The 17438-nt window shown below is 35.5% G+C and overlaps 1 protein-coding gene across 1 annotated transcript; it reads left to right on the top strand.

Annotated features, from left to right (window-relative positions):
• The first annotated feature begins 11469 nt into the window (after window positions 1–11469).
• LOC132098851 (ras-related and estrogen-regulated growth inhibitor-like protein) lies at window positions 11470–15507 on the top strand. The gene is made up of 5 exons (XM_059505073.1): window positions 11470–11842; window positions 12057–12113; window positions 12445–12518; window positions 13735–13883; window positions 14347–15507. The coding sequence occupies exons 1-5, from the start codon at window positions 11791–11793 to the stop codon at window positions 14630–14632; spliced, it is 618 nt and encodes a 205-aa protein (XP_059361056.1). The 5' UTR covers window positions 11470–11790; the 3' UTR covers window positions 14633–15507.
• The last annotated feature ends 1931 nt before the right edge of the window (window positions 15508–17438 follow it).

Below are 17438 nucleotides of genomic sequence, written 5' to 3'. Positions count from 1 at the left end.
GCTTTATTAAATCTAAAACTACAACTATTATAACTGTTCATGCTCTGGTGAGCACTGCCCTCTTCTGGAATATTGTTGATCACTCAGGTCCAGCATGCATGTAGTCCAATGCTAGACTTGGTTTGTAATGTTAGATAAAATCAGTTGTAACATCAGTAGTAGGTTATTATCAGAAGAGAGTATTTTTAAGTATTTCTTAGTTCTATGTTTGTTAATTAATGTTTACTATATTTGTAGTTATATTGTTTCCACACAATCATAAAAATCTTGGAAATATAATGGAGCTTGAAAACTGATTTCCAAGTCATGTTAAAATCAGAAATGTTCTGTAGTAAAGTTATTATTCATGAATTAAAAATGAAAGATCCGTTGGCCACATGGTGGCAGCACACTGCTTTTTTGTACGGTAATTTTATAAAGCATTGACCCTGCCTGTTTAGACTCCTGTTATATTATATTGGATAGGAAATTCATGCATTATTGTTTTCACTTTCATTTTGGCCTTTATCATCCCTGCACGCTAAACAGCTGTGAGGTAGAGTCCATTTACGGTTTCAAAACAGGCATTTGGATCACTCAGTTGCGGCTGATGCAACAGCATCTAATTTCTGAAACTGCCAGCAATTACCCAGTTGAATACTTGGCTCAATTTTTGCAATTTGCACCTCATCTTTTCACGTTTGCTCGATGCTGATGCCAGATTCTCTGCTGATTGTTTCTCCCTCCTGCCTTAGATTCTGTTGGCAGGTGGTGGAAGATTTCGAATACCATTCATGGTCAGTGTGTCTCGGTGTGTTTTTGATGGATTGAAGCAGAGTTACAGACTGGACCTCAGTCAAAATCTGGGATTCGTAATCTAATTTAAATCTGAATATTATCTTAAAATAAAAAATTGTTAACAATATAGTTTTAGGATTAGAAAATAAAGAATGTTGTTGAATAAAAAAATAAATAATAAATAGAAATATTCCAATAAAAATGCAGAGTAAAAAAAATAATCTAATCATTAAATGATCGAATGTGTGAAATACTTTCTAAAATGCATGCACATTGTTGGGGGGGCAATCAATCAAACATAACATTTCCGTGTTCTCTGGATTACATTTTGACTACTGGGCAGTAAATCAGGTCTTATCTGAGTCTCTGGCACGCTTCTTATGGAGGGCTGCTCTGTTTAATTGCTCCGTAACTGGAGTTTAAATGGGACGGGGTGGCAGATGCTGAGGCCAATGAGGGCTCGATGACCTCAATGCTTTCAGAGTTTGGTAACACAGTTTGAGATCTGTCCATGCAAACCTGTGTCTGTTCAAGTGCATTAAACATCTTTTGTGTTTGGGTATTTGTTTTGTGCTGTCCTTTTTTGATTAATTTTGTTTTTCTTTTGTTTTTGTGTTTTTGTTTGAATAAAAATAAATGATTTAATAAAAATACCTCACGTGCTACTGTGTATTTACATGCACTTCCGCTTGAAATCTCAGTCTTTACTCGTGCCATCGGTGATTCATTTGTACTGTTTATGTCATTTGTTCCCTGCATAATCAAAAGTTGGATGACGTTTGGTTGGAACTTGCGTCTTACCTTAAATCAACACCAACTGAAAGTGGCTGAATGATGTGCAATTTCATTATGGTGTTCCTCATTGTCAAACACAGTCACCGGTCTCTTATTTCTGTTTTGGAAATGGTGCATTAACACTAAAACTCGAGGCCCTGGCAGAATAGCATGTGCTGTTGACCCTGACAGTACCTCTGCTTTTAGAGCATTTCATGCGTGAGGACTGATGCATTAAACACTAGCGTACTGCTTACTTTTCTTTTCTTGTGAAACGTTCCTAAGGAGCTCTAGTGATTTTAAGACTATTTAGTATTGTCATGGAAAGATGTTTGGCTTTTCAAACCGAACTTACATTACAGTTTTGGAGCTCACGTGAAGAAACGAAGGGCAGACTGTCTGGCGCTGTTTACTTGTTGAATAAAAGCAAAGTCATTGCTCTTGACTTGAAATTGTTTGTTTCAAATGTTCTCTCAGTCTTTTTGTACTCCTAGTGATTCATTTTACATAAGGTTGTTATTGTTTTGTTTTGTGTTGCTTTTCTTTTCTTTACTTGTTTTGTTTGTATGTCAATGTATTAGTTTCTTGTTTTTTGTTGTTTTTTTTGTTTTGTTTATCATTCCTGTTTTGCTCTGTTTTTCCTTTTTGTTTTTTTTTTTAGTTTTTTGACATGCAAACAAAACAAACGATACAAAACAACGTAAACTGTCTACATGGCAAGTGGAAAATAAAAATACATTTTTTTTTAGGGGTTTTATTTCCGTTGCTGCGTTTTAACAGATCCAGATGTGTGATATTATTCCTGCTGGATTTTTATGGCACTGTCATATGGTAAATCTAGTTTGTTACGTAATCTGCTTGGACGGGCCTCTTCCTCGGCAGCCACCAGCTTCTCACTGAGCCTTGTTTATTCATGTCAAAGGAACATTTTGTTTCTGTCACAGTTCTTCTCTATTAATAACCCAGTCTTAAGCAGAGCAACATCACTCAGATCCACATCTGCAGCCATCAGCAATGGTGTTTGTCTTAGGCTCAATGTGAACCCCTCTGGTCCTCTTTGTACAGTCGTGGCCAAAAGTTTTGAGAATTACATAAATATTAGTTTTCAAAAAGTTTGCTGCTAAACTGCTTTTAGATCTTTGATTCAGTTGTGTCTGTGATGTACTGAAATATAATTACAAGAACTTCATACGTTTTAAAGGCTTTTAAATGACATTTATGCAAAGAGTCAGTATTTGCAGTGTTGGCCCTTCTTTTTCAGGACCTCTGCAATTCGACTGGGCATGCTCTCAATCAACTTCTGGGCCAAATCCTGACTGATAGCAACCCATTCTTTCATAATCACTTCTTGGAGTTTGTCAGAATTAGTGGGTTTTTGTTTGTCCACCCGCCTCTTGAGGATTGACCACAAGTTCTCAATGGGATTAAGATCTGGGGAGTTTCCAGGCCATGGACCCAAAATTTCAACATTCTGGTCCCTGAGCCACTTAGTTATCACTTTTGCCTTATGGCACGGTGCTCCATCTTGCTGGAAAATGCATTGTTCTTCACCAAACTGTTGTTGGATTGTTGGAAGAAGTTGCTGTTGGAGGGTGTTTTGGTACCATTCTTTATTCATGGCTGTGTTTTTGGGCAGAATTGTGAGTGAGCCCACTCCCTTGGATGAGAAGCAACCCCACACATGAATGGTGTCAGGATGCTTTACTGTTGGCATGACACAGGACTGATGGTAGCGCTCACCTTTTCTTCTCCGGACAAGCCTTTTTCCAGATGCCCCAAACAATCGGAAAGGGGCTTCATCTGAGAATATGACTTTGCCCCAGTCCTCAGCAGTCCATTCACTATACTTTCTGCAGAAGATCAATCTGTCCCTGATGTTTTTTTTTGTAGAGAAGTGGCTTCTTTGCTGCCCTTCTTGACACCAGGCCATCTTCCAAAAGTCTTGGCCTCACTGTGCGTGCAGATGCGCTCACACCTGCCTGCTGCCATTCCTGAGCAAGCTCTGCACTGGTGGCACTCCGATCCCGCAGCTCAATCCTCTTTAGGAGACGATCCTGGCACTTGCTGGACTTTCTTGGACGCCCTGAAGCCTTCTTTACAAGTTGAACCTCTTTCCTTGAAGTTCTTGATGATCCTATAAATTGTTGATTTAGGTGCAATCTTAGTAGCCACAATATCTTTGCCTGTGAAGCCATTCTTATGCAACACAATGATGGCTGCACGCATTTCTTTGCAGGTCACCATGGTTAACAATGGAAGAACAATGATTTCAAGCATCACCCTCCTTTTAACATGTCAAGTCTGCCATTCTAACCCAATCAGCCTGACATAATGATCTCCAGCCTTGTGGTCGTCAACATTCTCACCTGAGTTAACAAGACGATTACTGAAATGATCTCAGCAGGTCCTTTAATGACAGCAATGAAATGCAGTGGAAAGGTTCTTTTGGGATTAAGTTAATTTTTATGGCAAAGGAGGACTATGGAATTCATCTGATCACTCTTTATAACATTCTGGAGTATATGCAAATAGCTATTATAAAAACTTAAGCAGCAGTCCAATTTCCAATATTTAGATAATTCTCAAAACTTTTGGCCACGACTGTAAATGTAATGTTGTAGTTACAAAACCAAAACTCCCCATCTGTTGCCATTGCAGCAGCAAAATGATTGAATATTATGGATACTCACATCAGATCATTTGGTATTTGACCCTAGTGCTCCTTTGGTTCAGTGTTATTGCATGCATGGCATTGCATACAATACATGCATTTCCCTGTAAACAAGAGCATGTTCTATTCATTTACACTTTTTGTAAAAAAAATATATATATATATATATATTATAATATAACATTTTAATATTATAAAGAATACATGATCCTGATTGGTCAATCATTATTCAATCATTTTAGATGTGTATTTCCTTCATGCAAACACTTTCCGTTAAGGGCATATTCTCTGTTTGTATATATTCATATGTAAATACTGATGTCATGGTACCTTTCAGCTTGAACACAGTGTCTAGACGTTTTGCAGATGATCACAGCAGTTGACCTTTCCAGCAAGCCTGTGATGAAGTGTACCAGCAAAACATAAACTCTGTGATACAGATATCCCATAATGCATCACTGGAGCATCAAAGAGTGTAAAGGTAGGTCAAGAGGTAGCTTTTAGATCATTGAAGATGTGACCTCAATATACTTGTTTATTTATATTTATATATATATATATATATATATATATATATATATATATATAATATTCGTTTACCCGACTGCTATAGTTAAAATAGGATGTCATATACTGTGATTTATGGCGTTCAGTACTGGCCTGTTTGTAATGACAGAAGTCAGTTGCACAATTTTGACATTAGACTTCAAAATAGTGATTCGTGACTGTTGGAAATGTTTCAGATGATCGTTTAAGCATGACGAATATTAGTACTGTATATGAAGGCCTTGACCTATTTGTTATGGAAAACTAACATTTCTTCTGTAATGGTAACATTTACATTTACAAGACTTTGTAGTTTAATGTTGAATCAAATTGAAATACAATAGCTGTAAAAATTAAAAAAAAAAAATTAATGTTACTGAATATGCCACTGTATAAAACTATGTAGATTATATTTAAAGATCAGCCTCGAGTTATTAAATGAAGCAATTTTACCAAATGATGGGAGGAAGCACAAAGAAGAAAAATAACCATTATATTGAGTGGGCTTTTTGTCATTTTAATGCTTTGAAGAAGGACGTTGTGTGCAGCAAACTTTTTAAAAATAAACATTCTATCTTTTTTTTCTTTTCTTTTTTTACAGTGGACACTGCCTTTATACAATATGCCACATATCATCTGTGAGGAGGCTTGTTCTCGGCCGTAATCTGTAGGGAGCTCTGTTTGGAGACAGGTTTGATGAATAGCACTCAGAAATAGGTTATGATGGCGAAATGCCCTGCCTTTGTGAAGGATCTTGTGATACTGCAGATAAGCACAGTATTCTCCATAGTCTTATTCAGGCCTCTGCATCGGTACTGATGCTTTAGGCAGCCAATCGTTTAAAATGGAGCCAGTAAACCTGGTCTGGAATGGCAAATAAACCGCATTCAGATATTGCAATAACTGTTGCTCCCATGGTTTGTTGTGTAGTCCGTTTCTAAAAAACATCATATGAATCATATGTGGTTTGTGAAGCTGGTTGGCCGGTTATGTCTCGGCGCAAGTTACACCTCTGTATTTTTGTCTTGAGTGTGGTAATTTTGTTGTAATGATGGTCTAAAAATGTTTTTTTACTTATTGTGATTGCTGTGCAACCAAATGCCTGGTAGCTATAGCTAAGCTATAAGCCACTAGTCAGTCTGCTTACCTTCATAATCGCATTTGATGTTTCCTTTTCTTACAAAGCATCAGAAGAGTCACATCCTAGAAATTTTTTTTTCTTTTGATGTGCCATTAAAGTGTTCTGTGTAAGAACAGTTATATAATGTTGAAATCATCAAGCATAAACAGGCATCTCACTTTCTAGTCCTAACCCCTCGTGCTATTTTTACAAATGTTTGTAATGGCATACGGCCTGATTTTCTCAAAATGAAGTGAGCAAGATTAACATCCTCGTTTGTTTGTGTAGGCCAGCTGGGTGTATTGTTTGGGTATGAGTTGGTTTGTGTGGCTTCTGTTCCAACACAGGCTTCATTATGTGATTTTGCAACCATGGTTTGAGTTGTTATTTGGACGTAACAAAAAGTGGAAAAATGTTAAAATGGCTATGAAACAATTTGGTTGATTATTTGCCCTTCTTTGTTTATAAATTTGATTTAATGCCAAAATTTTGACTCTTGTATTTGTAAGCCTTGATGTAATATTTTCTTCTACCAGTAATCTTTTTGAATCCTTATGTCGAGAGGAAAAAAAATAGAGCCTTGACATTTGGACCAAATGGATTTTTGTGTATTACACTGGCACTCTGTATGAAAAGCAGTATATCCACACTATGGATTGATCTTTGAATTCAATCTCACAGGTCATTGTGTGCTGGCCTCTGTTAACACACTGGCTGAGGAATTGCTAACCACCCCATAAAATGCCTTTTAGTGACAATGTTAAAAGAAGGAACCGCTAAAGTGGACCAAACAGGTACGGTGTTGTATTTTACACTGAAGTGTTTTTAATTGATTCTGCCAATTAATAGTAATTAAAGTCACATTTCACAGTAGTATTCATATTAATTATGAAAAATAATAATAATTACCATATAGGCCTGCTTCTTTTATAATTGTCAAATCATGCAGCCTGTTACAGCCTGTACAATTTTCAACAATTGGACGATAAAAAAAATTAAAAGAAAAAAAAAAAGTTCGAAACTAATCTAAAAAAGACTTTTTAAACTTGGACCAGTAAGCATTTACCTAAAACATGCTAGCAATTATAATTTATTATTATCTACTTAGCTTTTGACATTTTTAAATATTACAAATACTTTGTAATGTTTCAGTTTAGCTTTTATTTCACTTTTCGTTTTAGTAATAGTAAAAGTAAACCTATATAATTTCAGCTTAATTTCAATGAATAAACACTTTTTTTATCGTTTTTTAACATTAACAACATTAACGAGAATCACCCGCAATTTCTTTAGAACATGTAAAAATCATAGTTATTAATATGTAATATACATAACATTGTAATATATTTGGTCATCATTCAAGTTTGCGTCTTTTAGCTTTTAGAATTTTTTTTACAAATTCATTATAGTAGTTTTTCCCACTTGTCTGAGCCTTCAAAATCAAGTGTTGCTATGAATAATTTTTTTCTTTTTTTATGCTGGAGTGTGTATAGATGTCACTGGGAACTGATACCTTTGTAGAGCTTACTTTCTAAAATACAGGAATAAGGAGCATCAGCTGAGATTAAATATTTATCTCCTCGACATGAACCAAAGTAGATATGAAATAGACATGTCAGGGCTGATTGGCCAGCTGGAAAATGTTACAGATATTGCTTCTCTTTTGGTAAGAGTGATTCCATTTATGGCATATTAACCTGTTGCTATGAGAGACACGCGGCCTTTGAGAAGTCAGCATGTGACAGAAAGCCTGTTTTAAACATGTTGCATAAATATAAACAGCCTTCTGTCTTCTCGCTTAACACAGGCTGAGTATTTGTCTTTCATTTCTAGTGGTGAATTGCTTTTTAATTGCCTCGTATCATGTTCTTTGTTGATTGGCGTCGGTTTGGCCTTTCTCTTCCTCCCAGATGATTTTTGCTTGTTTTGAATAGTCGGTGATCACAACCCGTCCGTTCTTGATCGGATCTGATCCCTGCAGATCCAGAGGGAATGCACATCGCACATGTTCTGTCAAACTCTGCACATATTAATTCCCTTCAGTGAGGGAATCGCTCTGTTAGGACACAGTGGAAAGCAAAAACTTGGATATGTAGAGAAATACATATTTTTTTGGGGGGTTGTCTAAATGAATAAAGGTATAGATTAGTCGAAGGGGTTCTCTAAAAAACAATGAGATTGATCGAAAGCCAATGAAGAATACAGAAAGTGTTCAGTTCCTCACTTTCATGATGTTTTTGGCCTCCTGAGCTTCACTATCTACGTGGATTAATTTGAAAAATATCCACAGAGCTAAAATGCCTCTGCAACTATGAATTGTTTTTTACTTTTCCTCAAAGATATTTTTTATTTAGAGACGTGCTTTCAAGTTCTGGCCAAACCAAATGAAAGCATCAGCTTTTCTTCTTAAGTGCAAATGTGCATGTTTGGCACATTAACCTTAATTAACTTTTTTCTTTTTTTGGTCTTTTCCCTTTTTGTTTAGCATTTTAAAACAACAGATGCATTAATTAAGTTAATTCCGAGGTCTCCATCGATCCAAGCCAATCTGATCTTGAGTCAGATTAGTTATATTAGTAACTCTCACCTCTTGTCAGTCCCTGCTAGATGAGTCTAATTTAAAATGAATGCTGCAGAAGTAGTTATACTTGTCCAATATACAAATTTTCTGTAGGCATACAATACCCAGGTGACTATATTTTTCAAAATATGCTTTACTGTGTGAAATATTGTTTCAGTATGCCATGCATTCAGGTTAACCTTTTATTTCCAGTGTGATGAATGAACCAGAAGTAATAAGTTATTCAAATAAATGTATTCAAATATATTTTTTACACTTTTTATATATAGTTAATCTATAAGCTTTCTTATGTTATTAAGGTGAATTTATTATTTATTATCTTTGTGCATATTATATAACATTATAGAGAAAACTAGAACAGTCTCTTGATCACTGTTCTTTTTAAACCGAAACCAAATACCAGGGTTTATATAATTAATGCAAATTTGTTTTGTTTGTTTGTTTACATTTTGGGGGGATAAACATTATCTTTGTGTTCTTAATAATAGCAAAACTATATATGAAAAATATTCTGTGCAACTTTTATAATCCTAGAGGAAATATATTATCTCTTGACTGGTCATTTTAAACCTAAACCAAGTTCCAAAGCTTAATATTTAATATTTTATTTTTATCTTATTTATTTATTTTTATTTGAGGGAGAAATGTCTTATTTTTGTGTGTTTAATATCAATAATAAAACTATATATAATTTTTTTTTTTTCTGTCCAGACTTTGGAGATAAGAAGAACATCATGTTATTTTTTTAAGAAAGTGGTTGGCTATATTTACTTATATATTACTATAATTCATACTGAAAATACTAGTAGTCAATGTCATAACTCAGATGTGACAACAGCTTTAATAATGTTCTGTTCAAATATCAAACAAAGCATTATAAATCACAAACGGGTCTCTATTTTTCAATGTGAACTCTTGAAGATAAAAACTGGAAAACTTTGCTTCGAGAGATGTCCAGGCTGACTTCAGCTGATTGGCCTAAAGACTTTTTCACATTATTTTTTTTATAAGTATACTAGTTTTAGGTATAATCCACTTTGATTAATGCTCCAGAGACACAAGTAATCAAAACCCTCCACCCCATTTTTTTTATATAAAAAAAAAAAAAGAAAAGAAAAAGATTGCAAATGATTGAAAAGATTGCCTTAGAAAAACAGAGTTGATAGAGCAGAGGATAACAATGTATTAACAGCATCCATCCATTCTTGTAATAATCAATGAATTTGCCCTTTCATAAGATTAGGCGAGGTATGGTTAAGATTGATTTATTTGTTACTATTTTAAAAGAATGTAGGACACTCTGACAGTTATAATATAACATTATTTTAAATAATTATATAATAATAATAATAACTGATATTCTTTGCAAGTATATCTCCTTAATGTCCCAAAATATCCCTGTTTAGCTAATTAATTTTCATTTCATTTGAAAAAAAAGTTTTTATATTATCAATGTTATTTGACAGCGTTTTGTTGTCATCTACTCAAATGCTTAACTTAGATTTTTAATATATTTTTTTATTAAACCATTTTTTTTTATTATTATTTTTGCATTTGGTTCAGGTTTAAGCAATGTCATTGTTATTTGTAATCTTAATTACAACTCAAAGTATTTCTTTCTGTTTTATCTCTTAATAATGAAAGATCTGTCTTAAGAATGAGGCTTAACAGGCACATTTTGACCATAATGCATGCATTGCATAATGCATTTCTGAGTATGTTTTGCTCTTGTCATGAATCTGCTGATACAACAGTCTATAATCACATCCAGGCTCTGCTATCACTGATTGCGTTGCTTGTATAATAGCTCTTGATAAGTGATCCTCTTGGCCTTGCAGTGCTGCTTTTTCAGACGTGCATCAAACAGCAGCTGTGCCAACACAGGAACTCAAATGTAATTAATATGCATTTGTTTTTCAACCCATCAGATTGACTTGTTGATAAGCAAACCTCTGTATGAGATAATGTGGCAGATATGCTTTAAACCACATTTGCCTGCTAAACGTTGTTTATTATGTGTGAGTCATTATGTGGGGGACCATCTTATGTAACAGAGCCGCATATACACTCAATCAGTGACGGTCAAAACAACACCAACAGACTGCACAGACCTCACATTTAGTGAAGCTGTTTGTTTCAGCCCAAGCTAGTAAGAGTTTTGGCAGACATTGTATCTTAAAGGGGTCATATGACACTAAAAACATTATTTTGTGTTATGCAGTGCGTTTATGCAGTTTAAGGATCAACAACACATTTTCCACATAGAGTACATTATTGTTTCTACTCTATGCCCTGCGTTTCTTAATGTGTCGATTTTTATAAAGCTCATAGTTCTGAAAAGCGAAGTGTGATTGGCCGAATACCTCAAGCGTGTGACGGAAATGATATGCCCCTTACCATATTGTGATAAATTACAAACAAGTCATTTGTTGCATCCAGTGGACAAAACTTGTAATCGCATGACCCATTTAAAAGATCTATTTTTGCATTCACACGTTGAGTACGTAATTTTGCACATATTAAAGGCTTATTCTGCATGGCCATATTTTAGATCCTTTAATCCAACCCCATACCTACATTTAACAACTACTAACTATTACAAAACAGCAAATTAGGAGTTTACAGAGGGAAAAGTCATAGTTAAATAGTTAGTTAATGGTGAGAATTTTCATTATTAAATCTGTTTTTGAATTTTTATATAACTTATCGTTTGCTATATACTGTTTATTATACATTTAGGCCTACTATAATATTAATGGCTTGTCTGACTCATCATAAATGAGACCTCTTCTTTAAATATAAAGCTCCAACTAAATTGTTCAGTTTGCATTAACATTATTTAAAGTGATTATTTGTTATTGTATTTAGCATTTATGTTTATAGTGTATTTTTTTCATATCATAATGGTTGTCGCATTTCATACAAGAACTAAAAGTTGGTGAGTACAACAATGAATCAAATGCAACCGCAAATTGGCAAAACAAAAACAAAGCGCGCCCCTTTTAGCCGTCCACATACACTCGGATCCTGCGATGTTTTGGCACCAGCTGCGGCTTGCGTCACCGTGGCGTCAGAATTCTGTGAATGCGCGAGCTGAGAGCAGCCTTGGAGAGGCAGCGCGAGCGTACAGTGCGAGTCAGACGAGCACCTGATAAACACGGCTCTGATCGACCAGATGATGCATCTGGCCGTTCTCTCTTTCAGTCTCCACTGTTTTAAAAGCGTTCCGCACAGTGACTGTAATGTGGAGCGTGCGTTGAACAGAATCGACTCGTTTGAGTTTCATTCCTTTGCGCACTGGACGCGTTTCAGCGAATCATAATGAATGACATAAAAGTTGCAGTTCTGGGATCCGAGGGTGTCGGGAAATCAGGTATGTCTATTTTTATGTATGTAGGCTATGTATGTGTGTGTGTGTGTGTGTGTGTGTGTGTGTGTGTGTGTGTGTGTGTGTGTATTTCTGTTATATTTGTGCATTTCTGTACCTAAAAAACCTATAAAAATGCATATTTTATCAATGCTAGCAATGCATTGCAAATTACAAAAATAATATGTTTCTTATTTAGTTTTCTTCTCTACGTTTACAGCACTTATTGTTCGGTTTCTAACCAGGAGATTTATTGGAGAATATGCATCGTCATCAGGTATAATTGTTTTCATATTGCTGCATTTTTACTATTGTTGAGCAGAGAAGTTCAATTTATAAGATTGGAAATGTGTTCAGGGCTGATGAGGTATATGGTGGGTGGAACCAAACATTTGCAAAATCAGTCACTGAAAATACCACTTGTGTGTTGTTTTGTTTAAGTTTGAATGCATGTTCTTATGTCTGGATATCCACCACCCAGGAGTAAGAGCACTGGCACAAATGGGTGCAGTGCCAAGTGGGATACACACAGCATGCCAGTGAATCACAGGAGTTTACTGTGTGTGCAGGAATCTTTTGTGTCTGATGTGATCTCTTCTTGCCTTTAGAGTGCATTTACAGAAAGCACATGTCTATAGATGGAAGACAACTTAATCTTGAACTGTATGACCCCTGTTCTCAGGTATGTAGACATGCAAATGTGTATATATACTTCTGTCATAATCAAGGCAGTGCCTTGATAAAGCACCATATGGTTTACTATGCTAAAGTGAGCATGACTCCTGAACGCTTATATTATTACTTGATATAAATAAACCTCACATTACAACACAGGAGTGAGTTAATAAAAGATGAAGTGTGTATTTTTAAAATATCTTTCCTCCCTGAGCTTTGTATATATTATTAATGTGGTCAAAATACAGTAAATATAGTCTAGGAGGAGGAGTGTGTTTTCCACTTGGATAAAATCCAATTATTTAATCAATCTGTTGCCCATTATGTGATTGGATACCATCTGTGCATCTTGGGGGTCCGGTTGATTATCCTGTTTTTCCTCACAATCCCATTTAATCATATTGCTGGTTCATTAAGCTTAATCAACAGTATTTGTGATATAAATGTAGATTTCCAGGCAAAATAATTTAGTCTTGTCCCTGGTTTTCTTTAAAAGCAGCAGAAATCAAGATTAAAATAGAAGTGAATGGAGCCAATTTTTGGATGAGTTACAGGAATAATTCACACAACATTGAACATTTGCTGAACATTTACTCAATATCAGGCCATACAATATGTAAATGAGTTTATTTCTCCATCGCAACAGATTTAGAGAATTTTAGCGTTACTTAACTTGCTCACCAGTGGATCCTCTGCAGTGAATGGGTGCCGTCAGAATGAGAGCCCAAACAGCTGATTAAAACATCAAAATAATCCACATGACACCAGTCCATCAATTAATGTCTTTTAAAGCGAAAAGCTGCATGTTTGAAAGAAACAAATACACAATGGAGATGTTTTTAAACTTCAAATCAATGCTTCCAGCTAAAATACGAGCCCTGTACCTAAATATAGCTTCTTGGCCAAATAAATCATCTTTAGGTATAAAAAAATATTCACAAATTAAGCACCTTTTACAAGGGAAAAACAGTCCAAAACTGTTCTACATAAATATGTTGGTGGGTTTTATATGTGAGGACAACAGGAGATTATTAAGCATTATCATAGATTATGGACTGGTATTTGGATCGAAGCAAAAGTTTAAAGTGAAAACACCTTTATGATGGATTTGTTTCTCAAAAACACACAACTAACTGATGTACTGGAGTCATGTGGATTAAAGTATGGGCAATATTCCTTTAAAGACTATCAAACATATCTGGATGTCTGATTTCTTTGTGCAGCCATGCGAGGGGAAGTCCACACTCAACGATCAGATCCATTGGGCCGATGGCTTTGTGGTCATTTACGACATCAGCGATCGTTCCTCTTTCCTCACAGCCAAAGCCATAGTGCACCTGATCCGAGAGCTTCACCTGGGAGGGTCTAAAAGGTAGTGGTCACTCTGAGTACATGCTGTTCACAACAACACCCTCAGGCAGCAGAAGATGAGCCTATTTCTGTCCATATGAGTGTTGATCTTATGTGGATGCCCATAATTCACCAGCTTCGGTTCATATTGAGGAAGATTGTTGAATTGAGTATGTGGGTGGTACTGATGGGTGGATGAACTGGTGACTCAGGGACTCGTGCTGTAGATTCATTGAAAAACATCTATTTTTAGTCTAGCCTTGGCTATTGAGAAATTTTCAATTATTAAGTAGATGTATTTGAGAAATTCACTTTATAGCAGAAATAAGTGGAATATTGAATGGCCTTCTGTTTTCACTTCTATTCACAATTGACATTTGTTTATTCGTCATTTATAGGCTTTTGGGAGTTTCTTTTTTGCTCCTATCACATTGGTTATTGTAAATTAAGCATCTTCAGTGATGTGTTTTCCTTTGTGACAACAGGGACACAGACTCTGTGATTTTTCTGGTGGGCAATAAGCAAGACTTGTGCCATATGCGGGAAGTGGACAGGGAGGAAGGCCAGAAGTTGGCGTCCGAGCGCCGCTGTCAGTTTTACGAGCTGTCTGCTGCGGAGCACTACCAGGAGGTGGTACTAATGTTCTCCAAGATCGTGCGCAATGCCAGTCTGGGAGGCAGGGCCAAGGAGCGGCGCCGTCGCCCTAGCGGTTCAAAGTCTATGGCCAAACTCATCAACAATGTCTTTGGAAAAAGGCGGAAATCTGTTTAAAAATGTACTTGGACAATTGTTACTGGACTGACGTATGAGATGTGCCACAGTTGTTTTTATAATTCCTTACCGCTTATTGTTAATGCCACACTGTCATTACCAGGTAAATCTTATGAAACACATCAAGAACATGAACACATTTAACCCCTTAAATCAAAAGAAAACAAACATTTTCTTTGCTTCAATAAAATTAAGCCTGTTTTATTACCATTTTGCATTGGAACAATATTCTCATGTCATTTAGCTCATAATTTCTCATGAACGCAATGAAACAAATAAATATATGTGTGTGTGTGTGTGTTTATGTATGTGTATATATATATATATAGATATAGATAGATATAGATGTGTATGTGTGTAATATTTTAGGATTGCACTAAAATAAAATAAATCTGGACGTATTATGGTAATGAGATTTTTACATTGTGGCAATGAGAAAATGTGCCCATTTCTTATCAAAAATAATGTCACAGTGTAAAACATTTAAAATAGGCTTAATTTTGTTCATGCAAAATATAAAAACTTAATTTTCTTCCTTTTGTTTACAGCTTTTTGCCTTAAATGTTTTTTTAATTGATTCTAAGGATGTTTAAATGTCAGATTTAAAAAAACAACTAAGGACATCACTGATATTTCAGCTGCCAAGTCAAAGTGAACTCTGAGGTTGTAAACTGTTAGGTAGCTTGTGTAGTCATAGATCAAATGTTTCTTGTGTTTCACTTACCATTTGTTTGTGCAGTATATGAAAATCCTCCCTCGCTGTTTGATGTAAAGTGTAAACACTTTCTAAATGATGTGACAATGACAAGCCATGACATTATGGATTTTGAATGATTTATGGATCTGTGCATTAAAATGTGACCATTTTCACCAAATATCTTTCCATTTTCTAGGAATTCACATCTAAAGGTATTTGTTTACTCAAAGTTGAACAACTGCCCTGACCAGAAAATAAGTGATAGATGTGTCGTATTGAATAGTTTTTCTGAAATGTTCACCAGAATGTCATTATCTTTTATATTATGCAACAGAATTGCTACAGTGAGGAGATAATGATGAACAGACTAATGTTTTGAAAAGCACCAATAAAATTAACGATGAATCACTCAGCTGGTTCTAATTTGTTCTTCAAATTAACAGATACACATTACAAGCAATACTGTACAAATTGCAAATTACTTAAAGGGATAGTTTACCCCCCCCTCCCAAAAAAAAAAAAAAATTCTGTCATTAATTACTCAGCCTCGTGTCATTCCAAATCAGTAAGACCTTCATCTACAGAACACAAATGAAGATATTTTTGATGAAATCCGAGAGCTTTCTGTCCTTGTATTATCAGCAAGGTACTCTTGTGAATGGGGGCAGAGAGTGATTTTTGTTTTCTTTGCACATAAAAAGTATTCTTGTAGCTTCATAAAATTCAAGTTGAACCTCTTATGTCATATGGACTATTAACAATGTCCTTTCAACGATTCTAGTCCTTGAATGTGGTAGTTCCCTTGCTGTCTATACAGAGTCAGAAAGTTGTCGGATTTCATCAAAAATATCTTAATGTTTCGAAGATGAACAGAGGTTTTATGGGTTTGGAAAGATATGAAGCTAAGTAATTAAAGACATAATATATTTAGGTGAGCTATCCCTTTAACTGTGTGTTTAATGGAATGCTTGCATACTGTACAGTATGCACTATGAACTACTAGCATTTACTATCGCTTTAAAACTAACGCAGTTAACTGATGGTATAAAAGGTCAACCTATGTTGCTTCTGGCTCCTCACACTGGCAATAGAAGGTCTAAACTTTTATTATTTTGGCAAGTGACAATGCCCAAGACAAGATATTATGTCTTTTGTTGACCCTTTGGACATCTGGCCAATATCCAGCATGACAGTTTCCAACAACAGCAAGTTATGATGAGTAATATTTGAGCACCAGACTGTGGATTGGGTCCCTCTAGTTCTCATACCTGTAGAAGACAAGAAACCCCTTTATCAACATAGGGGAGAGGAGCAGATGGCTGTTTGTACAGCATTGATTCAAAAGGAGATATGAAACACAAGGTGTTTGCTTATAAGGGTCTTGTCATCACATATTGATTTCTGGATAAACACTCTCGAACAGCTTAACATGCTGGGAATTTCACTTTTAAGTGTATTGCAAACTCCCCCTTCTTCTAAGGAGAAGAACCATGCACTTTCTTCCAATTAATATCTAAATGTGTTTTCAAGCTTACCATTATTTTCGTCAAGTAGGATAGATTTATCGGGCCTGTCAACCAAACAGAATTTAATGTTACAGTTATAGTTGTACATTTTAAAATCCTTAGTTCCAAAGGGACGTTCCAAGTGGCCAGTTTTGAGCACTTCGGTTTGTGCTCAAAGTGATTGTCCTCACTCTGAAGTGGCCTTTGGAGGCGAGTAGATGGATGCCATTTTAGTGCCTCTAGTGATGCGAAATGGAACTGCAATCTATTTGTTTGAGTGGCTCAGTTTGGCCCAACATATTAAGTCTGTTTATCCAAACAAAGGTTAACAAGGGTAGTTTTTGAAATTAGTTTGACAGTCTTTATTGACGTAATTATGTTAGTTGTCACCAGTTGTGTACAAATACCTCACTTTACCTTTAAATTTCAACTACTTTGGCCTCTCCATCGGCAGCTGTAATTGAAACATAAATTGTTCAATTTATTTGTCGAGGTGCTTTTTTTAACATTTGATTTTGTATATAATAATATTTAATACCACTGTATTCAGTTTCTGCAGTAAGGGATAAGGTTAGGATTATGCAAGTACGGCTGAAATTTTGAT

This window comes from Carassius carassius, chromosome 22 (assembly GCF_963082965.1).
Source record: "Carassius carassius chromosome 22, fCarCar2.1, whole genome shotgun sequence".
In the NCBI taxonomy this organism is placed as follows: Eukaryota; Metazoa; Chordata; class Actinopteri; order Cypriniformes; family Cyprinidae; genus Carassius; species Carassius carassius.
Note: the sequence above shows the minus strand (reverse complement) of the source record. Positions and strands in the feature narration are given on the sequence as shown.

What these genes read in the sequence shown, in the direction of transcription:
- LOC132098851 (XM_059505073.1), top strand. Translation starts at nt 11,791, where the DNA reads ATGAATGACATAAAAGTTGCAGTTCTGGGATCCGAGGGTGTCGGGAAA. An exon ending in CGAGGGTGTCGGGAAATCAG is followed by an intron (nt 11,843 to 12,056) that starts GTATGTCTATTT and finishes CTACGTTTACAG; the next exon opens with CACTTATTGTTCGGTTTCTA. An exon ending in AGAATATGCATCGTCATCAG is followed by an intron (nt 12,114 to 12,444) that starts GTATAATTGTTT and finishes TCTTGCCTTTAG; the next exon opens with AGTGCATTTACAGAAAGCAC.